Here is a 25,026-nt window from a genome sequence, read left to right on the forward strand (position 1 = left end):
ACAGGAAATTGGGTTTTCACTGGGACACTTTCCCTTAAATGGAAGCTTGAGTTTCTAGAGTCAAGAAAGTACCCTTGTCCGATTGTACTGTGGTGTCAGTAAAAGGACACCACTGCATTAGTGACACTGAGATAATGCCTCGTAGGTGGCCCTCAAGTTAGTGGGGCATGAAGATTAAAAAGGCAGCTGATATTAATGAATGAGTTTTGCAATTCCCTAGGAGCTTAATTTGCCCTTGATAAGTGTTTAGGAAAGTTATAAACTTTCAAAAATGGATCCAACTTACTCCAGCGCATTGTGTAGCTCTAAGAAGTAGGATAAAAGAACAGAGCCAGTCTTAACTTCATAGCCTTTTAACCAATGTTTAGAATATATAACCCTGCAAGTAGAGACCATAGTGATATTCTGTGCACATACTAAAGAATTGCAAGTCTAGTTTCTCAACTTGCACTAAAAGAGCCATAGAGGAATGCAGTGGGCAGTCCGTTGACATACCAGGGACAAGCAAGACTTGTGACAGGTCAGAGAAGACAGAATTAATGAGTGGGTACTCTAGAGCAGCTTAGTCATGCTTTAAAAACAGCATGAAAAGTAAGTTGGAGAGGACTCGCTTCCCAGAGAGACAACAGATGCAAGAGAGCCTTGACTGGCTGCCAGTGTGAAAGATTTTTTGTGACCACCTGTTTTCCATGCCACCAAAACTTATAAAGGTCTATGTTAGGAAAAGAGAGAACCTTGAAACGTTTTCTAACAAGACGAAACCAAGGAGGGTTAATTAGCTGTTTTCGACCAATTTTATAGGACCATTCAAAATGTAAAGTGCCCACTCATTCCTACACAGGATCAAGCTTCCCCGGATCAGAAAGTGAGACAGAAACTAAGTGATTTGTATCGATTAAGCACATGATAACGCCAAGAGCCTGCTTACCAACACTGAGAGATCCTGCCCATTGGTCCTGCCTTCTAAGAACCACCTGCTCTTCTAACAGGACACAGACACGAGCTGAGTACAGGGACTGAGTTTACAGGATTTGGCGAAAGCATCATTTCTCTCAAGTTTTTAAGAATGTCAGTTCTTTGTGTCTGTGACCGAGAAACTGCATTGCCAAATAAAGTGCCTTGAGGAACTGGAGATGAAAAAGAAATGCTTGTATTCCCATCTGTTGATTCAGCAGCTCTGCACCAGGACTTGTACAGAGCTGACAAATTTAAGTAAGCTTGAAATTTTTCCATCTCCTTATTTGGAGATTCCTAACAGATGAAGCTCAGCCACAGACAGCAGAATGCTAACCACGGCAGGGTTCGAGTTCCATTTGCACTGGGGACAAATCATTTTTGATCATTTCAACCTACCCCGAAAGGTTGTCAGGAGGAGGAACGTGTTCACATGACTGCCAAACACCAAGGAAGCATGGAAAATTCTATATACGGTATGATTCTAAAGCCAGGAAACTTATGGGCATCTGCCCCTCTGCTGTCGAATCACCCGTGGTGTATGCCCCACAAATCACCAAACAATTGAGGAGCGCTGGGGGAAAAATAATGCCTGCCTCAGTTTTCAGCTCTAACTTTGTTTTCTCTTTGGCCCTCTTGGACAAATGATGACAAGCTGTTGAAAATTCCCCCCCAAAGACAAATCTGTCAGCTCGAGAAGTCTGTGTGTCATCCTGAGATCCTAAGGTTTCACCAGCTTGGGATTTTTCCAAAGGCTGTAGAGCGTGAGGCTTTTGTGACTCTGTCTGTGATGTGTGGAGGTTGGAGACCATCTTTCTGCTTGTGCATTTGTCAGTGTGGGAACAGAGGTATACCTGCTTCATCTGAGACAACTCCACGCCAGCTTTCCTATGGAAATTTACTTCTAAAGAGAGACCCCATAAATCCTTTTGGAAGTGATCTTTTGTGATTTAAATAAGCATTTCTAACTTCTGTTCTGAAATTCAGAAGTTGATTTTTTAAACGCGTATTTAGCTCTTAAAGCAGATCCAACGTGGACCATATTTCCTGCATGAGCCTTCAGTTTGCACTGCTCTTTCAGTGAGCCTCTGCCATATTCAACTTTTCTTTCTAGAAATGTTTTTATACACGGAGGCTTGTATCTTTCTCTTGTCTCAAGGACTTTTGTGTCTCTTTTTTGAAATGCACATGGACTACCTGGAATCAAGTGCCCCTGTGAGCTATGTAGTAGGGAAACATTGCTAGCTGACCTTAGATGCAAGGCTACATAAGAGCCTGATGATCCAACTGGCCTGGGGAGCAGCAGGTGCCAGGACAAGCACACAGTTCTCCCGACCCCTGCCCCATATCCTACGGTCACCGAATACTGAGTGTCAGTAGCATCAGCATCACAGGCAAGCAAGTTAGAGGTGCAGACCCTGAGTCCTGCTCCAGACTTACAGAATGAGTCTGCATTGCAACCCGATCCCAGGCGATTCACACGCTCAGTAGTCTTGGAGGAGCCCTGCTCTAGGCTATCCGACTACCCTTAACTTTATGGACATATATGCCTGCAGCTCTGGTTTCCCATAGTATTCCCCACTTGAAGACTTCCCTGGAGGCATTGCTAAAACTGCAAGACCCACTTTCTTGAACACACTTCATTCCCACTTAAACCCTACCCCCAGCAGCCACCCTCTTCCCCCTCTGACAAGTTACCTTTTCAGTGTCTTCCGTTAGAATCCGTTATGAAGCCCCTCGTGTAAACAACATCTTGGGAGGGACGAGGATCTATTTTTGAAAGCGTGAAAGGGAGAAATGAGCCAAATGCGTTCAGCGGATGTCAGGCAGCACCGTGACCACGATCAAATGGGGGAGGAGGAGAAGGATGGGGAGGGGAGCCGTGGACAGGGACGGCTGGCCGCTCTCTTGCCTGTCACTAGTTTTCTTTGAAGCCCAGTCCTCCCTCTGGAACTGGCACTGCAGATCCAGGTCATTCTCTAGCTCCCATAGGAGAGGATGTCTCTGGGGAGATGCTTCTTGACTACTTAAAACCTAGAATAACCATTAAAAGTCTGGGATGTGGTTGATCGCTGCTCCCCAAGAGGCAAAGCACCACAATATTTGTTAGTCTTAATACCTCTGGTGCTGGGCGCGCCCTCCTTTGCCTACGGAAAACAGTTCTGAGCTAAGCAGTGGGCAAATGTGCCAAAACAAGCTTCCCTCCGCTGGCTATGGGTAGATAAAGACGACACCTGCTAGGACAGTACTGTCTGTGTTAGAGAACTCTTTGCGCCTCCTGGTGACTCAGTTGCCTGCCTGACACCATCATCTGTAACATGCTCAAGGGAACGGACGGGGCCATGTCGTGCTATAGATAGGGTGAACCATATATGTCTCCTGTGACGCCTGTTGTTCTGGTGTCATTATTAATAGCACTCCCCTTTCACTCTCAAAAGTGTCCCAGCCTGGACGATAAATTATACAGCCACCACTCTGGGTATAAAAGACACCCAGAAAAAAATGTGTTGGCTCTATTCCATCCCATAATTCTGACCACATGCAAACAATTGCTTTGAGTCTTGGTTTCCTCCTCTCCTCTTTCAGGGGAGAGTTGTGGAAATCAGCAAGGCATCCTCTCTGGCAAAACTGTCTGCTCACTGTCCCTGGATTGCATGACCAAGCCACATCAGTCATCCCAAGGGGATGCTCACACACCCCAGAAGGTGGATCTCGGCCGCAGGCGTGCTTCACTGATCTGAGATAGACACTGAATCAAAAGGGCATGTTTACACAGTTTCCTGGTCTTACCCTTTTTACTATGTCCAATGTAATGTAAGGCTTAATTTGAATGAAAATATGGTGATGTGGCCTAATATGCTGGACAGACACAGGGATCACGAGCACTGGGTCTTATTCTGCTGGCTGAAGGCTTAAACTTGAGCAAGTGTTCAGTTTCTTCTTTGGAACCAAAGCAAGGACAGAGCTAGCACACAGGAGCGTTCCAAGGATTAACCAAAAGAAATGCCTTTTAATGAATGTCACATGTGAGATAACTAACTTGACATAAATGTACCAACAGAAATAGCCAGTTAATTTTTTATAACACAAAAGGTCTATCATTTCCTTTGCTTTTCATCACTTGTTTCTCTTTTATGTTTCCTAAACAAGACATGTTTCCTACCAAGCTTCAAAATGTGAAACCATAATGTATTTTGGTTCTAAACATAGCAGAAAAATCTCTGAGTAACAGAATAGCTTTGCCACTTTTAGAAATTAACCAAAATATAAACACTGCAGTCAACATTGGGTCAAAAACATTGATACTGATTAAATTACTATTTTAAACCATCATTCTTCTACTGCTATCTGGAGATTAATTTATTCTTCATACAGAATATGAACAATCAGATTCTATGCGATTTTTAATTTTTTTTACAAACTCAGTATCTAAGAGAAAAAAATCATATAAAGGTATACCTTGAAATGAGTAAAAAGCACTAGTTTATATGATTTTTAAATGAAAACAGCAGAATACAAAATATGTACACTAAGGCTACACTATATAAAATACTGAACTCTAACTGCAAAAATAATCAAACTAGTTATGTTAAGATGATGCAATTATGAATGTTTTTAAAAAATGTATCTAGTAAAATAAAATAGAACATTTCCAAAAAAGGCACACATAAATTGCATGTTAATAATTTCAGTTAGATGCCCATATACAAAATATGTATGATGTAGGCATTAGGGCTTGACCTTTCGTTGAGGTGCAGGCAATCTGATCCAATATTAATTTAGGGAGAATTTGAGCCCTACCCATGTAGGGTAGGTAGGTAGTGTACTGCCCTCAGACTCCCACTGGTAAGGACTACATGGCAGCCATCTGGATGGTTTAGAGCTGGTGTGAAAAGTTCCTAACTGGGACCCAGGCAGGAAAAGGAATAATACTTCCTGGTCGTGACCAAATTCAAACCAGAGACCTTGAAACATCAAGCTTTGAACCACATCCATTTCCCAAGCCATTTAATGAGTCTGTGAGCTATCAATATTTATCAGAGAAACAAAGCAGTCTTTTACTTATTTAAAATATTAAAGAATATATGATTTCACAATGGTCTTCAAAATGTGTTTTAGTAAGTCCTATGGGAAAAGAGTCTAAATTTTAAATCAGACATACAGATAGGGCTAATCTTTTGAAGTCAGCAAGGCTTACTATATCTGAGAGATGAAGAAATTTCCAATTTCCCAGGTATGGGGTCTCCAAGTGCTAAGACCAACATAATTCAGACTAATTTCACAACGGGGGATTAAAAAAAATTCCAAATACATTTATGGCATTTCTTTCAAGGAATTGATTTGGAACAGAAAGAACATTTAGGTGAGATCTTATGCTTTGATTAAAACCATCAACTTTTGAAAAGTATTTGCATTTCACAAATGTGGCATTTCATATCAGGAGTTCAGCTTTCGCTGGGAAATAATCTCCTATAACTAGTTTAAGACCTCTACTTAAAGCGTTAATTAACCTTAACAATAAAAAGGCAAATAAAAGCATAATAAGTGAATTTGTGAATACTTCCTCTGGCAATTGGCCAGAGAGCACGCAGCCTTGACCCAGTTTCTAAGAGTACTCAGGTTTAGGTTGGTTCAAAGAAAGGCACTTTGGAACAATGATGATGTTTTAGGCACTTGGGTCTCAACTTCCCTTGGGCATTAACCTGTATTTCTGAACAGCATAATAAATGGAGATTTAAAAAGCCTCTCCAAGAAATTGAAATAGTACTCTGTTATTTGCTTCTTGAAATCTTTTCACCTTTTTAATATAAAAGTTTAGTGTAAATTATACATTGTTTTTAATATTTTAAAAACCCCACTCAGACAAACTGACCCCCAAAGAACTTCAGATAAGTAGATAAGAATTTGCAATAGAACAGGAGGTATTTTGGATCATAAGACATCCCTACCTGCTAACAAGGGACTGTGGCCATGAGCGTGATCAGAATGGTCGTGGATTTCCCTTCCTTCCCTCTCTGTCTCTCTCTCTCTCTCCTTCCTTCCTCCCTTCCTTTTCCTTTTCTTCCTTTTCTTCTTTTAATTCAAAATCAGTTTTACCATAAAGTTTGTCTTTGAGCCTACACTTGGAGCCTTACAAGTTAAATTTCTACTTGAGCGTAATGAAACACATCTTAAATTTGGAATTGGAGTCAAGTTTTGTTCCTGAATGTTTGCAAGAGGGACTCTGGGCATAGCTTAATGATCTTTTCTTTTAGATTCTTCCCCATCTTTGAAACCTTTGCAAGAGTTCCTGAGTCCAAGAGAAGATTGCTGATGGCCTGTCCCTCTCTCTTCTGCCCCAAACCCTGCTCCTGGGGCAACTAGTAATCTCCCATGAAAATCTGGGGGTGTCAGCAAGTTGAATGTCTCTGAAGAGGTTAACCCAGTAAGAAATGTCAGCCAGCCACACCAGCAGCTCTGAAACGTGACCGACCGCTGAGAAACGTGTGGAAGTGGAGCAAGGGGCGGGGGGTTGGGCCAGTCATTCACCTGTACGGAGAGGCTGTCCCCCAGGAGAGATAATCGGTGGGTCGTGGAGCAGGACGAGGTACGATGGGCTGCTCCACAGCAGTCACGTCCCCTGAGTAGGATTTGAGGAGGGAAGCGTTTTTATTGGCCAGCATGGCTCTCTCATTCCTGCGGAATTTGGCTCTTCGGTTCTGAAACCACACCTGGAAGAGTGTCGGGAGGAGAGTGGGACACAGGGAGGGAGAGGGAAACAAAGAAGAAGAGGTTACACGAATAATGAATAACGTCCTGGTCGATGTTACCACATAACGCCTCCCCAAGGAAGAAACAGGACGGGTACAGAATTCTTCCCAGAACAATACAAAGATGCCACAGTCCTTCCCTGTTGGGCCACGTTAGCGAACTACCCTGTTATCAGAGAAGACTATTACAACAGGACCCTGAGGGACTTCCATCATGCCCCCCAGAGATGAGATCCATGACCAGCCCACAAGGGAGCAAAATGTGGGTTACAATCCCGGTTGTTTTGTAATCAAGGAGAAGAGAAAAACCTCATTAGATGTCTGCCATGGATACAGTGACATTTTTAAAAGTCTTTTTCAAAATTCTCCAAAATGTGAAAATATCATCTGCTTTTGAAATAGTTATTGGACATTTAAAGAAAATTCTCCATCTCATCACTGATGCCTGTGGCAAGAATTTACGAAGCAAGTGGTTTATTTGGGAGGTGCGAGGAGCACCAGGGGAAGAGGGAGGAAGTTACAGCAAGAAGCAGCTAGCGACAGCATCCGCTACAGCTCATAACACATTTATCAAGTGCTGCTAAGGGCTAGAAATGTCCATAAGCACAATGTATACATTACTTCTACTTGTCATGCCCATTCTGTACATTAGGTTTTACTTTTTCTATTTCAGAGTTGAAGAAACATGTTCGATGAGATTAAGTCATCTGTTGAAGTTCACTCAGATAATCAATGGCTAAGTTTCTGTGCTTGAGGACAGCTGGCTCATGACCATACAAGTCCTCCAGAGTGCCACGGAATTGCCTTCAATCGTTTACTCGTTCAAGAAATCTTTATGGGGTCCCTGCCGAGTTCCAGAGTCTGTGCTAATTGCTGGGAGTAGAGACATGAGACTAATTCTCTGCTCATAAGCAGCTCACAGTCTATTAAGAGAAGACAGGCAGGTAAATTTGAAAAACTGCAAAACAAGTCTTTTAGGTGCAATTATGGAAAACACAGGGCAAGGCACGGCAGAAAGACATTGTGTGGTGTGGAGTGGGACAGTGTTACAGCTTCTGGGAGCAACACTGGTGTAAAATACCACATGGCTGGTGCCCCGTGTGTCGTGCCTATGCAAGGGACAGGCAGAAATCAGGGAAGGAGAATCCGGTCCTCACTTTCTGGCTCCGCACACGCCCAGCTCTTTTGTTTCTCACATGTCCTTGGCATTACTATTTCTTTGATCATTTTAAATGCAAAGGGGTCTATCAGTGCCCTGCTTTATATTATCCACTGGTTCTCCATCGCTCACAGAATAAAATCAAAACTTCTTACCATAGAACAAAGGCTGTTCAGGAATTAGCTCTTGGTCCACCAACCCGGCCACGTCCTGCATCACTTGGACCTCATGCACTGGCCCTCCATCATTCCAGTTCCTACCCTGGGCTTGAGACTCTCAGATGCATCCAGTTATTTCCCACACCAAAGGCTCCCTCTGTCTGTGATAGTCTCCCCCTCTTTGTCCAGGTGTCCAAAGACTTGCTTTTTCAAGATTTGACTTTAATATCATCTCTTTTGTAAGCAGTTGTAGTGGAAAGAATGTGACTTTAAAATCTAATGGAGTTGGATCAAAATACTGGTTCCACTACTTTGAAATTTTGTCATTGAATAGTTATTTAGTGCCTCTGATCCTTTGTCTCCGAACCACACGGAGACAATAATATTCACAGGGCTGTCATGAGAGTTGGCACAGAATGGGTGTATTTAATATGTGTGTATTTCCGCCCCCTTTTCCCCAGGCAGATTTGATCATTCCTTCCTCTGGTCTATCATGAATTCTCATATATTCCTTAAGTATGGGAATCATCTTATATGTCATAACAGTATGGCATGCATATTTATCTTCTCTGTCTCCAGTCTACAGCACCCTTCAGGAGAGGGCCAGTGTCTTACTCATCCCCAGCAAACTGAAACGGTTCCAAGAGTATAATAGGTGTTTGATAGATGTTTGAGGGGGAGAAAAATAAGAGGAAAAAGAAAGAGGGAAAAAAATGAATTTTGCAAAAATGATAAGATATGGCCTCCATCCAAGAGGGTTCACAAACTAGTTGGGGAAATTGGCTCACATACAACTCAATATAATAGGTGTTGTGTTGTGATAAATGCCATAAAGAAGGCCAGGGTCAGAAGGGAACGGTGCAGACTGGGGAAGGGTAAACTTCATGGAGGAAGAATAACGTGGTGGAGGGAGAATTCTGTCCACACACATATGAAATGTCCACAGCCCCGAGAGGGATTAGAACATAGTAGGGTGAGAAAGGAGGAAGAGAAAATAGTTTCAACGTGTAAAAAAGTATTTGTCTATTGTAAGGGGGGAAAGACCAGCTCGCAAACTGCTCTTTCACATTAAAAAAAAAAAAATGTCTCGCATTGTCCCATCCATGTGTCCTTATTTACAATTCAGATCACCAGGCCAAAGTGGTGTTTCAAGGTACTGTGGGTTGTTGGTCTAAAATTACTCATTACACTGCAGCAGGCCAAGCCTGGGGCACAGAAGATATGCGGAGTTTGAAGGGACAGGAAGGGATTTCAGAGTGGAAATACAGAGCCTGTTTGGAGAGCTGTGGTTAGCAGCATGGGGGAAGAGGATGTGGGAAAGCAAACCTCAGGGCTGTGCTTTGGAAGGCAGAATCGAGACAGCACAACTGAGCCTTGTCCCTGCAGATCCCGCGGGTCACTCTCACCTGAGCTGTGAGGGGTTGCCAAGCAGTGCCGAGGGCCTCGCCTAACCCACGTGGGGTAGGGGTCTAGGCAATTTTCCCTTTTGTTGCTGACCTCTTGTTCTCTCCTGGGGGGAGCCCTTCTAGGTGAAGTCACTGCTTCCCTATGGGGAGAACTCTGGAAAACTTTCTCATCAGGCTGAAGGGACCCCCAGGACCCTCTCCATCAACTCAACAAGTGTCCCTCATAGTATACCGCACCTCATGGCATGGACACAGTTCTCACCTCAATGCCCTTTGGGTCTAGCTAAAGTCCCTGTCGGTCAAGAGATCTGTCACTTGCAGAAAGAAATCCCTCAAGTCCAGACTGAGCACAAATATACAAACAATAATTTCCTCAAGAAAACAAGACAGATTGGCCTCATCCACACCCACCCTTATCAAAACGGCAGCCCACCACCAGCTCTAGGGAAGACAATGGATCTTTACTTCCAGCAGAGAGAGCAAGGCACCCCGTGAGGAAGCACTCAGCCAGGAGACTTACTCATTCAAAGTCTACTCTAGGGCTTACAAGCACGAACTTTGCATATCTGCATTCAAATCCCAGCTGAGCCGCTTGCTGGCTCTGTGACTCTGGGTAAAATACCGGAAACTCTCTGTGCCTCAGTTTCCACATCTGCAAGGTGAAGAATTCTACCCACCTCACTGAACTGGTACGACGATGAAACAGATTAGTTCATGTAAAGGACTTAGAACAGCATTTGGCATATAAGGGTTCAAGTAGTGCTAGTTATTAGGTGATTATCATCATTATTACTAATCCCAGGTTGTATTATTTCAAGATGTCTGGATTGCAGTTGATGTGTCATGGCATTAATGTTAGAAAGGAGTGCTGTTCTCTCGCTACACTGTCCTGCATGCCCTTGCCCTTCATCGCTTCACAGAAACAAAATCATTCACTTGAACATGCTCATAACTCTGTTGTTAAATGCGAGGTCTTTGATGTGCTCATTTACACTCCCACCAGTGTCCACAACCATGTGTCTTTATAATAAATCTCTTGCAGGTTTGGAGCTCCCAAAATCGGAGAAGGAAATCTGAGGTAGGGAGCAGAGAATTCATCTCCTTGGCCACCCTAAAGCTCAAATCGAAAGCTGGGGTGGGAGGTGTAGAGTCAAATGCTCAGAATTACAATGTCTGTAACTGGAATCTGCAAGGGCAGGCAGCTATGAGGAGTGAGCTCGCAGCAGGGCATATTCTGCCCCTTAAAAGCTTAAAGTTGATTTGTAAAAATACCATGCTGGGTCACCTGCGTGGCTCAGTCGGTTAAGCATCTGCGTTCTGCTCGGGTCATGATCCCAGGGTCCTGGGATGGAGCCCCACGTCGGGCTCCCTGCTCCGCGGGAAGCCTGCTTCTCCCTCTGCGTCCTTTTCCCTCTGCCTGCCGCCCCTCTGCTATGCTCACTCTCTCTCTCACAAATAAATAAATAAAATCTTTAAAAATAAAAACACAAATACTATGCTGCCCAAAGAAACACAGTTAGGATCTGATTCTGTCCTCATGCTGCCCCTTTGTAATCTTTCTTAGTAGCAGCTCCTGTGGGAAACCAACGACTGGCATTTTTGAACAGTCTGCGACGCGTGCCCCTGAAGCAATACTTTGGTTACCTGCACTCTGGCCTCGGTGAGGTTCACCCGGCGGGCAAGGTCCTCTCTCACGAAGGCGTCTGGGTAGTGTGTCCGCTCAAAGACGCGCTCCAGAGCCTGCAGCTGGCTGCTGTTGAATGTCGTCCTGTTCCTCCGCTGCTTTCTCTTTTTCTTTTCCTCGGAGTTCAGCTGATCATCTGGAGCAGAAGAAATGGATGCTAAGGAGCTAAAGTCACGTCCGGGTCCCCGTTTGCACTCCTCTGCTGAATATCTACAGTAAGAGATTGTTTCCTTTGCTCACATTCTTACATCTCTAGTGTTAGAGCCAAATGTCACATTCAATGTGCAGATGAGGACAGGCATCGGTGCTCTTGAGTCCACTGGCCAAGGATCCCCGGCAGTTCTGAGGTCTGGCTGCTACTTCTAAATCTGGGACCAGACCTGAACTGACAGGGAGACATTTCTTGCATGCTCCTTGAAGCCTGTTTCGTCAAAGGTGACTAAAGGAAAATCTTACTCCTACCCATGTTCTCTGGACTTCTGTAGAATGGGGGAAGAAGAGTAGATTGCCTTGGACCTTCTTTGTCTTATGTTATATTATGTTCATTTGTACAGTTTCATAACCAGGGAAACCAACTATTCCCTGGTTCCTTCTCCTCAACATACCCATGTAAACACAAATGCAGGAGTTAGTCAAACTGATGAGAGGGAGTCCTGTTTTACCACGTGTTCTCCTGGAAACACCAAGTCATTCCTAACTGCATTTGCTCAAGGCTCTGTGCTCTTGCTAAGGCCAGCTTCCAAAGCCTCAGCCTAGATCAGGGATGGTGCTCCCACACCATCCACCCAAGCCAGCATTGGCCTGGGACTCGCCCGATGAGAAAAGAAGTACAGGGAACCAAACTGAAAGATCTCTGAAACAGTTTCACCCAGAAACTTTGGGGAATCGTGACCCCCAAGGTTTCACCTGTCAAGATCCCCCCCTCGTTTTCCTCTCAGTTCCCCCAAAGACATCTTGGCAAGTGGCTCATCCAGCCTGCCCAAGGAAATAAGAGAGTAGCTCGCTCCAGTCCTGCCACCCGCATCAGCGCAGGCCGGAATGATGGATGTGTGAAGCTGAGCAGAACACCAGCTGGGCCACCGTCATCAGCAAGACATCCCTGTGAGGCCTGGACACTGCAGAGGCATGTGGCGCCCAGAGATTTATAGCGCAGAGGTGTAGAGGCCCAAGACACATGCTTGGCCTGGTGAACTGGACTTACACTTCCAACAGCCCTCCCCTCAGACTCTCAGCCCAAAGAAAAACAGGAGGAATGAGAGTGAGGATAGAGGGAAATCGGGGTTTGGCCCCTTGCTCCACACGTAATAGAGAGTAGCTCTCAGCCATTTTTTCCATCATGTGAGCTCTCCTGTTCCTCTCTGACTATAAACACACAACACACTCAAGAAAGCAACCAGGGGCGCCTGGGTGGCTCAGTCGGTGAAGCCTCCGAATCCTGATTTTGGCTCAGGTCTTGATCTCAGGGTCCTGAGATCAAGCCCCATGTTGGGCTCCAGGCAGGACATGGAGTCTACTTAAAAAAAAAAAAAAGCAACTAGCATGAATCATGAAGTCCTAGAGAAAAGTGATACCTATCCGAGCTGTAATATTATTATTATCACAAATTGAGGGCATGTTCTAAATTTGGGTGTGGATTCAAAGTGTAGCTTATATCCAGGAGCTCCTGGCCCAGATCTCTCAGTGCCTGACAACTGAGGTCTCCAAGTGGTTTTGATCAGAGATCCCTTCGTCATGAGTGCTGCCTTCCCAGAACAGAAGCTTAGAATAGAGACTGCGCATTTCCTCTGGATATTTAAAGCACTCAGATAGCATGGAGCACTGGGTGTTATAGGCAAACAATGAATCATGGAACACTACATCAAAAACTAATGATGTAATGTATGGTGATTAACATAACATAATAAAATAAAAAAAAAGAATAAAAAAAATAAAAATAAAGCACCCAGATATAGTAAGCACTTGTTGAATGTGCAACTTTTCTTGTCTTTAGAAAACTGTTCTTGTTGAAAAAATCCATACAATCTCAATCCCATTCCTCCCGCTAAGAAGGTGCTGACACTTATTCTTTCAGTTTTAGAGTCATGTTCACAGTTGACCACCTCCCTGTTTGTTTTTTTTTTTTCTATTTGTGGTATCTCTACCAGGAGCCTTGTGTTGAAGAAGTTGCTGTGACACTTTCAATAAGAATGTCAGATCTGCAGCATCCTGAGAATGGAGCCAATTTAATTATCATGATTTCTGGGATTGATCAAGGCCTGGAATATCCCAGCCAACATCCTGATTATACCACTATTCACCTATCAGCAAAATTCATTTACAATTACATCCACACTGGAATCCAAACACCTGGGGTCAAACAGCGCTCAGCAGTGGCCTCACATCTGTGTTCTCCTTCGTATTTAAGTATTTGGAGGCTTTCCTGTTGTTTTCATTCTCTTTCCCAAATCTTTTTTTCTACAGTTTTATCTGTCTTGTACTTCAGGTCTCTCTAGGTCATCTAGGCCTTTTTGACAGCACCACAACATATATTTCATGCTCCTATTAAACAGAGTTCTGGAAAAAAATCTGTAGCTTCCATACCTGCCCAGGACTGAGACCAATTAGACAGATCCTAGGCTTTTATGTTTATTCACATAAAGGAAATCTCTTATTAAGCCAATCCTATGATTCATTTGCCTCCCTCAGAGAAAAGTCTTTCTCAGGTATAGCCACAAATTCTAAATCCTTTATGCTGTTTTATGAACCTTTTCTTTTTGTACTACCAAACTGTGATCAAGAACAAGAGTATATTATGTTTTGTTCTTAGTCCTATAACCTGCTACATAATCTCTTGGTAGTTCTTTGAAATCTTCCACCTTTCACTCAAATTCCACCGACTGTCCACCATAAACCACCAGCTCCCCTGACGTGGGAGTAAGGGAAATGGAGAATTATAGTTTATGACACAGAATAAATAGCTATGATGACCTGAAATGAGGCCAGCAAAAGCTTCCCAGTGAATGTTCTTGTTGTTTTTAACAAAGGAAAACACCAGTCCAGATCATGTTGAAGGTGAGAAAAGACACACAAATAACAGGGGTCCAAGGAGTCTGGATCTGGCAAATGTCCTCCTAAGTGCAAGTATAATGGAACGAGACAATGAGCGGGCAACAGAGACAGCTTGAGCGGCAGCCCTTGGGCTTGGCTGTCTTTGCTCATAACCACAAACTGCGTGCTCCCTGTTTTCCTCCAAGAACACAGAAGATGGGACCCAACACAGTCTCCTGGGCAGCATGAGAAGAGACGTCAACATCTCAGAGATTTACAAATGTGGGGCATTGGAAGGGCCCGTGATAAGCACTTTTTAGCAGATTCTGGATGCTGGTTGAAGAGAGGGGAGAGAAGGCAGTGTGTTTTTATCATTGGAGGAGGGTCATCTTTCCGTAAAACCAGTTACAGAGAAGGTTGGTTTTAACATATGCTGCCCAAGGATACTGATGTCCAGTTGGACGTCAGGGAGCATCTCATGCTTTGGAATTCTGAAGTGGGTAGGAGTCACCAAGCTGCAAAATAACCACAGAGGACTGAATGCATTTTTATCAAAATCGTAATATTTCTAATCCAAGGTGTTTATGGATTTTATGAATGATTATGTATTTTTATGTATGTTGTGGATGATTGAGTAAATTGCAAGTATACAGTTATGGCCACGATTTCTAATAAAAACCAGCAAAATGGCCTTGTGAGCAGGTGTATTTTCACTTGGAATCATGAGTCATAAAACATTGGCACCAAATGAAGCCAGAGAAATTGTCTAATTCCACCCTCTTATTTTATAGATGAGGTAAATGAAGCCTCGAAGAATGAAGCGACTGCCCCCAAATCACAATACCAGCTGTGCCTGAGCCAGAGCAAGAAGCCAACACTCTTAATTCCACTCCAGTCTCAAGTGCAAATGACAATAGTCATGCGTATGAAACATATGAGATACAAATAAAAAACCATGACCCTGGGGAAATCTTATGGGAAATGCAGGTCTTTCCATATGATTTATATAAAGAGGGTCTAAGATAGAGGGTCCATGTGTATCACATGTTGTCATTCCTACCAGAAGAGTCATTAAAAAATGTAAACATTCTCATCTGGAATAGCTACTTTGATCCAGATGTTCTTGAAGTTCCTTTTTCAATGGCCTCCATAAGTCTCTGCTTCATCAATTAAATATGTGCAGGGTGATTTTTGCACAGTAGCAAACCCCATCTCCCATCTTCTCTCCACATCCATATTTACTCCTTCACTTTCTTAGGACACAGTTCAAAATCTCTGTTTTCTATGACACATCCTAAATTGACCTCCTGTAAGACTTTGCCGATAACTTCAATCCATACTGATCTCTCCATTCTCCTAATCCCTACATATATTTTAGTATGTAATCAAATACTTTAAAAAGATTATGGATCAGTTCTATCTGTGTCAATGTTTTGTCACCTCGAAGCACTCCTATATTCCTGTAGAAATGATTTAGGGTCTCTTGATAAATTACATGACAATAAAATCTTGAAACAATCATGGTAGTATTGTGGCACAGAAGCAGTCCCAGAAAATTAGAACTTTGGTGATTCATCTGAAGTTTTAAAGGGCTGAATAATTTCTGAATTCCAATTACTCTTTTTAACAGTCCAAAGCAAATAATTAGGTTAACAGTATCGTTTGTTTCTGGATAACTTTACCTGTGGAGGAAATAACTTTCACCATTTCTTTTTCAAATAGGTTAGTCATCAGATGTAGAGATGGGAGAAGCTGTGTGGTTCTGATTCCTTTGTAAATGCAGAAATTTGTCCTTCATTTTTACTCCTCCAAAAGCAGCTCCAAGATAAAGGAGGGGTTTAAACAAGCAGAAACACCGGTGAGAAAGAGATGCTAAAGAGAATGGCATTTGTAATGGATCGGGATGAGAACACATATGAACACTGCTCCAGGTAAGAAAGCCCAAGTCCTACGTGTGATGCCCCGTGTGCATTCAAATACAAGTTAAAGGGAACAATAGCTCTGTCCTTGGCTCTGGGCTGGAATTCACTGTGGATTCCACATCTGGCTGCCAAAGCTGCACTGAAGAGTGGGTGGAGAAGACAATGTGAGGAGGGCCATCCTTAAACAGGAAGACCAGGTAGCACGCAGTGACCCCAGCTCACTACGGCCTCGCACTTGCTAGGCAGGCTTCAGTTAACTCCCAAAGACCCCGACCCTCTTCTGCTCTGCATCTGGTGGGAGAAGCCTTGGAGATTCCAAATAGGTCAGCCAAATATAATTTAAAGGTACAGCAAAAACATATTTTAGGAATAAAATCTGAAGAAAAATGTGTTTCGTATGCCTGAGTCACATCAATTTGGAAAGAAATCTGATGCAAGAAGATAAAACGCCAGCTTCAGTAGCAGAGACCAACTACCACATCAAAGCTTGCCTTCTTCCTTTTGGTTGAAAACATGGCAGGCCAGCGGATCTAAAGAGCAGCCCGCTGATCATTTTATGGGCATTGAAGAATGTTTTCAAAGGAACTTACATTGCACAACTACTTACTTTAATGGGATTTGTGTGGTTCGGGCCCTGCAACCTTTGGAAAATTGAAGGGAAGTATAATTGCAAAAGCCACTAAAAACTGTTTAGCTTTTATTGCAAGGCCTATGAAAAGCAGCAAGATACATCTGTGGCATTCATTTGAGTTTCTTTGGCTACACTAAGCTCCAATTGCAATTAGGACAGCATCCTTTTAATATGTGCTCAGATAAATGGCACATGGGTCATTTAACTGGGATAACTGTTGCAATGTGGACCGAGCTTAGCACATCACAATGACCAAAGCCAAGTTTAGCAGCACATCTGCACCTTCTCAACAGCATACCTGGGATCCTCCACCACTGAATCCCAGCAACTCTCAAGACTGACCAGGTCTCTGCCAACGCTGATGCCCAGCTATGCGGGTGCATCCTCACATTGCAGCTGCTAGACCTTGAACTTCACATAATGGCCCTTGATGTGCATATTTCTTTACTGTCAACTTGGCAAATAACACTATTTATTTTTAGTCAAGTATCAGTCTTAAGCCTTAGAAAATAGCATGAGAACACCTCAAATGTAATTTTGGGGACATACGTCCTTTGGAGAATAAAATGCTCTTAAAAGCGTGAAATATTATTTGTAATAGTTTTGACACCCAAGTTGAGTCAGTAGCTCCATGTAAAGCTACAGTGGTTTTATGTGGAGATAGCTCAATGTTGAGCTCTCTCAGTATAGCTGACTCTCCTTGGAAAGACAGAACCCCGAAGAGTTTGAGGTATCCTCATGGGACCTGCCCTGCTTTGGACTCTTCGTCTCACGTATTTCCTTGCATCTCTCCAGGACAGATACTATTCCAGAGAGTCAAAACTCTGAATCACCTTATCTACTTTAACTCTCTTAAGACGTTTATCTGAAAGCATTCCTGATTGGAACCCCTGAGGAGACCCAATATAAAGCGAGCCTCCTCATGCAGTCCCATGCTGGAACCCTCACTCTCTATTTGCATAATTTCCCCGATGCTGGCATCTTCCATGTGACTCTGAGTCTATTTTCCACGGTAACCTCGGAGTACAAAGTGTATGTTTGCATTCAATGTTCAATAAATACAAATTAGGGATCAGATGTAGAATATTTATATATTGGAATTATTATTATAGGAGTTCAATTGCTGAACAAATACCTTCTCTTAGATGAAAAATAAAATAAAATTCTGGCTTCAGATATGTAACCTACCCCCAATTTCTCTATGGATGAATCCCTTATTTACCTAGTTTCATTTTCAAATGTCAAAAAACAAACAAACAAACAAACAAAAAACCCAACCCGGAAAATGAGAATGTCCCCATCAGACCCAACTAAACTGCCATTGGGAAATGGGCACAGTGGAGGGGGGAGTGGAAGGTGAACTGGCTTGGGAACCGAACGGGATGACCTGCACTCTCCCACAGGCCCTGCTACTTACTGGCTGTGTGGCCTTGGGTAAGGCACCTTCCTTCTCTGAGCCTCAGTTTGCAAAACAGTAAAACGGAAGTAAGACGACCTACTTCCTATGGTCATTTGACAATGTGATGAGCACACAGCAGGCATACAGCCTGGCACACAGTAGGCATTTGGCAAGTGGCGGGTTTCACAACCACCACTGCTGTTATGGTTTCTCCCCAGAGACAGACTGCTCAAAACCACTGCTGTTGTTTCTTTTTTTCCTTCTGTTCACTGTTTGTTGGTATTTAATCAGTAAGATTTCTATCACAGCATAACTGCAGAGAAAGTGAGAAAACCACTCACATATGTGATATGGCTTTGTTGGTTTGATGGACTGCAGGACTGAGATCTAAGAAGCTTGACAAATGAACAAAAGCTTTAAAAGTCGAGATCTGAGATATGGTGGTTGATCCAAAATTGTACTATAGAAATCATGCACAGACATTTGTCTGAAAAGCCCCATTTGGGACATTTTTTGCTGCTAGTCAACTCCTGGCTTTCTAACAAGACAATTTGCTTTTCTCAATTCAGATTTTGGGGTAACATTCAGAAAGCAGGCAGATTCTAGACTCAAAGACAGGTAAGCCATTGGCACCTTTAACAAGTAATCTCACTAGAAATGAATTAAAAAAAAAAAAACATGAAAAAGGAAGAAGGCCAAGGGCTAAAGCCAGGCTATGAAAATTCAATGATTTCCCAGCCTGTGTGCCTTGGGTTGACTAATTTGGTTGCCACATGTCTGAAAACACAAATCTTGGGTCACATTACTCAATATTTATTCAGTGACTTTTTTTTTTTCTGAATGTCTGAGCACTTTGGTAAATGCCAAAGGGATAAAAAGAAAACCAAGAAAGGCAAAGTTCTGGGAAAAGAGTGAGTTCTGACTGAGATTTTAAAAGCTTTCTAAACTTGCCATATTCCAGGTGTGTGGTCCCTATGAAAGTACTGGTAATTCAAGTAGGATTACAAACAGAGCTCTAGATGAGCTGTAAGCTCCTGCCTTCTGCTGGTGGTGTCTCTCCTTTGTAGTGAGACTGTTGTCAGTTTGTAAGAGACACAACATTAATCTTGACATTAGCCGCAGAAATTGGTGTCTTCATGGGAGGTAACCACCCTAAGTCGTATTTTTTAATGATTCTTTTTCTTTTTTTTGGTAATAAACTTTAATGTTCTAAAGAAAAATCTGGGGGAAAAAACAGGTTTAAAAAAGCAAAACTGAAAACAGAGAGCAATGAAAGAGATGCACATAGTTAATGAGGAAGCTCAGCTCTTGGAAGGATAGCAGTGATGCAACAAGACTCTTTGTTGGATAAAAGACAATTGAGAGGCTATTATGAAGGCACTTAAATACCTGAGAAGAGAGGCATGACTTTCACTTGCTCAACTTTTTCATCTCAAGTTGTTTTTTCTTTCCTTTTTTTCTCCTTTTTTTTTTTCCATCTTAAGTTTTAACTATAGGGCCAGAAGCCTACAGCACAGAAAGCCACAGGGAACAGAGAATTCAGTTTTCATTGCAATAAGAGATGGAGCCAAGGTAATTCTGTAATGACACTATATAGAGTAAAAGAGGGGCCTGAAGAGAAAAAGAAAGCCCCTTGCAACTGTTGCTCCTGTCTTTGACATCAGACCTATATGAAGACCCGAAATATGCTAACATGGTCAACATAAGAAGCTTGGTTTTTAAATGACGTTTAAGTGAAAGGAAATTAAAATTCTCTCTCTCTCTTTTTTAAGATTTATTTATTTATTCAGAGAATGAGTGAGAGCATGCACCCAAGTGGGGGCAGAGGGAGAGGGAGAGAGAGAATCTTAAGCAGACTCTCCGCTGAGTGTGGAGCTGGACACAGGGTTCATTCCTAGGACACTGAGATCAAGACCTGAGCCGAAACCAGGAGTCGGACGCTTAACAGACCGAGCCACCCAGAAACCCCTAAAATTCTCTTTTAGGAATAAGAAAAGCCAAAATGTAAACAGTGATTTAAAGCTTAGTATTTTTTGGAGGAATAGGCCACACGCTGTAACATCTCTGAATTTCAATCTTATCTGTAAAATGGGTTGTAAAATGTAAGATATAAACAATGCATGTTTTTGAAATTGTCACAATTAAGCATACACATTTCCTTCTATTTTGTTTTAAATTCTATTACGGAACAATTTTAGACAGGGCTTCGGATGGGCGATCAGGAAGCTCAGATTCTAACCCAGCAGGATTACTGGTCAAATCGGTGATGTTAGGCCTCAGGGTCCTTACTGGCAAAATCACAAGTTGAACTAGGTGACTAAGATCTCTTCCAAATCCAGCATTGTGGGTTTTGAGGATTGTTTTATATTTTCCGTACCTAGCCCAATGGAAAACTTTCAATAATTGACTGTTTAAGGCAATGTCTGAATCTTGTCCTTTTGTTGTTGTTGTTGTGTTTTTGGTTTTGCATTGTTTTGTTTTGTCTTCGTTTTAGAACACCTTTGGCTAGACGATATATTGGATGAGGACTATACTCTCATTACCCATGACTGGAGAAAGGCCCGGTGATTGACCTGTTCCTCCATACCCAGAGCACTCTACAGAGATCAGTCTCCAAGCTGGAATCGATGTGACTCTTTATTTAAAAGAATTTGTTCACCTATAAGCACAGTCGAAAGAAAGAGGAAACCTGAAGGTTTCTATAAGACTTTAAATTTAGCAAACAGCAATGAGAATACCTGCTATTTCTTTTCCTTGACTTCTTAACCATGGGTTAGCTGACTGTAGCCTTGCTGAAAACAGTGTCTGTATCAACCAGCTTAGGCTACTCCCCAAAGTGGCATCACTAACAATGGTCACACTCAATCCTGACCTATCACCTTATTCATTCATTTGAACAAATAGTTATTGAGCATGTGTGGCATGCTGGGCAAGTAGGCACTCTGAGAAATACAGAGAAACATGACGTGTAGTCTGCCTTCAAGAACTTTATAACTGGTGTGGGGACAGAAGTCACAAATACTTGAAAAGTAAAGTGACAGTAAAAAAAGACACCCCAGTAAGGGTGGCAGCCATCAGAGCCAATAATGGGCCAGGGAGGAGAGCGGGGACAGCAGCATGGGAGGGAGGTCAGAAGACAGTCTGCAGAGGCTTTCTCTGCCCTATTGAGGTCCAGCATCCCTCTCTCAGCCTCACTGTGGCCCACCCTACTCTAGTTGTGCTGCAGACAGTGCTGACATTTTCCTTGCTTTCATTTCTATTCTTCTTTAGTCTTGGTTCTGCCTAACAACACATCCTAGGCCTTACCTGTATCCATTGACTCTTTATATCGATGGCTCCTTGTCCTCCCCCAAGCCTCAGTTTACCTGTCAGCGATTTCCAAGGACCTTCTCTGATCACCAACCAGAAGCAGCCTTCCCCTCATGATCTTCCGTCCAGCATCTGAACCATCTGCCTTCTAACAACACTTCTGACCAAATGTGATTATTGCTTCTGACCATCGCACTAGAATATGAGCTCCATGAGGAACATCTTCTGACTTGTTAACCGTGTGTCCCAGCATCCAGCATTAGTGCTTGGCACATTTGAGGCACTTTTCTTAGAACGCAGAATGAATATGTTAATGGTGCTTGGTGGAAATGCCTATTTTGGGGAGTGCCTGGGTGGCTCAGTCAGTTAAGCATCTGCCTTCAGCTCCAGTCATGATCTCAGGCTCCCTGTTTGGTGGGGAGTCTGCTTCTCCCTCTTCCTCTGCCTCTCCCCCTGCTCATGCTCTCTCTCTCTCAAATAAATAAATAAAATCTAAGAAAAAAAAGAAAGAAAAAAGAAAATGCCTTTTTGGCACACCCTGGTCAATCACATTCAGCCACCAAACCTGACAGCCCCTTCCGGGATGAGTTTCTGGAAAGTCTTGGCACAGAAATTTTCCTGAAATGAAGGTTTACTGCATTGTTTATAAGACATGTAAATTCCAGGAGTGTGTGTTATCCAGGTTTTTCATGTACTTTCTCTGTGCAAGACTTTGCATCAGTAATTATCTCCCCAAATTGAAGGCAAGCCTTGAAGGCAGGTGAGCAAAGCCTGTAGAATGGAGCCCCATACTTCTTAGCAGCACCCAATAAATGTTTGGCTTTGATAATGATGACACATACGGAATCACTGACCATTTTAGACATGTCCTGGTGCAGTCATCTCTATGTGCCAAAAATTATGTTTAGCTTCAGGTTGTATTTTCTTCTAATTAGTCATTTCTAGTCACTATGTTTTCTGTTCCTTTTCACTGGCAAAGGAGCTTGGGCAAAAGCCGGCTACTTCATTCTCTAGCATACAGCGACATGACTGCCTGCCAACCACACCTAAACCTTAATTATATAGTGATTTCCTCTCCAAGGATGTGTGACTATTTTAACTACTAAGGAAGCTGATGCACTAAGGTCATATGAGGGGGAAAAAAAACGTTTTGGGCAAAACACTCAAAAATCCATGTGAAATAATCTTATTCCACTGAATCATGTCCCCTGTTGTTGAACAGCCCTAAAGAACTCCTTGTCAATAAGTGATTCTGTCTGCCTGGAGTGGAAACCTATGAGTAATCTATGTGTCACTGTGACTCATGTCATGGCCACCACTACCAACTCCCCATCATCTGAAAGTTGGCAGGAAGAATTTGTACTGCTCAACTCATAACAGGCAGAAGCCAGGATAGAGGAAAGACCTAATAACAAATTTTGTTGACTGAAAGAAAAGATAATCAGGGGCGCCTGGGTGGTTCAGTCAGCTGAGCTTCTGATTCTTGAGCTCGGCTCAGATCTGATCTCAGGGTTGTGAGTTCAAGCCCAGCATTGGGCTCCATGCTACACTTGGAGTCTACTTAAAAAAAAAAAAAAAAAAAAAAAAAAACAGAAAAGAAAAGAAAGAAAAAGAAAACCAGAGGAGGATAACCAAGGGTAAGAACAATGGCTTCTAAGTTTCCACCTAAATGGTTCTCTTCCTCGGCATCTGTTTCCAATGTGCCGTCAGGGCCAATGCAAGCATTCTTCCTTCCAGTTCCATGAGTCTTTTTATTTATTTTTTCAGATGTCTCCTAGTTTTAGATTTTTTCAAATTTGTAAATTACTTCCCTTAAAGGACTTTGAGAGCAATATGTTGAAGCAAGAGGAAGGACAAACAGGGGTAGGCTGGTCTGTCATTCCACCATAGAGCCATTCCCCAATCACTGATAGAACTTTCTTTTGCCAACTTTCTTCTTCTCTATTCTTCTGGGATTCCAATTCAAATGGCACAGAGTTTAATGACCTGCTTAACTTACTTCAAAGCCAGCACCTTTAAAATAAAGTATCTTAGGGATAAACAGGAAGATTTTATGAATTCAGGGGACCCCTATAAAAACATATACTGAGGGGCGCCTGGGTGGCTCAGTTGGTTAAGCGACTGCCTTCGGCTCAGGTCATGATCCTGGAGTCCCTGGATTGAGTCCCGCATCGGGCTCCCTGCTCGGCGAGGAACCTGCTTCTCCCTCTAACCCCCCTCCTCTCTCTCTCATTCTCACTCTCTCAAATAAATAAATAAATATTTAAAAAGAAATAAATAAATAAAAAATAAAAACATATACTGATTAGGAGGCTAGGTGGGAGAAGAGATTTTGGAAAATCAGATTTTATAAACAAAATATTTGCCATAAGTTGGTTAAAGGAAAGTATATATATATATGATAGTGGATTTAGGCAAAAGTGGGAACATCCTAAATTACATATTTACAATTTTTTATCTAGCGAAAGAAGGAGTTATTTTTTTAATTAACATATAATGTATTATTTGTTTCAGGGGTACAGGTCTGTGATTCATCAGTTTTATACAATTCACAGTGCTCACCATAGCATGTACCCTCCCCAATGTCCATCACCCAGCCACCCCATTCCCCCCACCCCCCTCCTCTCCAACAACCCTCAGTTTGTTTCCTGAGATTAAGAGTCTCTTATGGTTTGTCCAAAGAGGGAGTTATTTACAAGGAAATCTGCTCCTTTTTTGCTATTCAGACATGTTTTGCAGACCCTTACTGGGCTCCTTTGCTTTATTCACTTGGTTATATCTATACTAAGGTTTTCTAGGGATAGTGATCATACCTCCTTTGACAGCATCAGTAAAATTCTTCCTTTAGTAAGATCTGTTAATCCGGGACTGACTTATTATGATTACGATTTTCCTTCCCTGAGACTTCAGTTTCAGAACCAGTCCCAGCTCTTCCCAAGGCCAAAGGGGCTCTAGCTTTGCTGGCCACTGTGGATGCGTGATTACCAAATAATATTAGATGATTTCTTGACTGGAGAGAACCCATTTTTTTAATATCAAAGATTTTCTCTAATTTGTCATAGCCCCAGACCAGATTTACACAATAGTGATTTTATACCCTTTCCCACATTTTCCACAATTCAATATTTTAAAAAGTTTTTTCATAGAATTTTATCATTAAGACAACTTTATATAATGGTTGGGGGAGGGCTCCAGCAGATTAGAAGTCAGACAATGTGGATTTTCATCCTTTCTGTCCCTAAAAAGTCAAGTAATTTTTTTTTACCCTAGTGATGTAATCTTAGGAATGTAACTTTGGGGGCACAGGGGTGGCTCAGTCATTAAGCATCTGCCTTTGGCTCAGGTCATGATCCCAGGGTCCTGGGATCGAGCCCCACATTGGGCTCCCTGCTCAGCGGGAAGCCTGCTTCTCCCTCTCCCACTCCCCGTGCTTGTGTTCCCTCTCTCACTGTGTCTCTGTCTGTCAAGTGACTAAATAAAATCTTTAAAAAAAAAAGAATGTAACTTTGCCGGGGGTGCCTGAGTGGTGCATTCTGTTAAACATGTGACTCTTGGTTTCAGCTCAGGTCATGATCTCAGGATCTTGAGATCAAGCCCCACGTCAAGCCCTAAGTCAGGGTCTGCACT

The 25,026-nt window shown here is 42.6% G+C and overlaps 1 protein-coding gene across 3 annotated transcripts in view; it reads right to left on the reverse strand.

The window, feature by feature from the left end:
* PRRX1 (paired related homeobox 1) overlaps positions 1-25,026 on the reverse strand; it is a 77,697-nt gene that overhangs the window by 10,750 nt on the left and 41,921 nt on the right. For 2 of the 3 annotated variants that reach the window (XM_035010838.1, XM_035010837.1), the window contains exons 2-4: positions 11,072-11,247; positions 6,484-6,665; positions 2,653-2,724 (exon numbers count right to left, since the gene is read on the reverse strand). In XM_035010838.1, coding sequence (XP_034866729.1) covers positions 2,670-2,724; positions 6,484-6,665; positions 11,072-11,247 — 413 coding nt within the window. In that variant the 3' untranslated portion in view covers positions 2,653-2,669. The remainder of the gene's footprint in view (positions 1-2,652; positions 2,725-6,483; positions 6,666-11,071; positions 11,248-25,026) is intronic. The other variant, XM_035010836.1, reaches the window with a different exon arrangement.

This window comes from Mirounga leonina, unplaced genomic scaffold (assembly GCF_011800145.1).
Source record: "Mirounga leonina isolate KUSES-001 unplaced genomic scaffold, KU_Mleo_1.0 Mir_154, whole genome shotgun sequence".
Lineage (NCBI taxonomy): Eukaryota > Metazoa > Chordata > Mammalia > Carnivora > Phocidae > Mirounga > Mirounga leonina.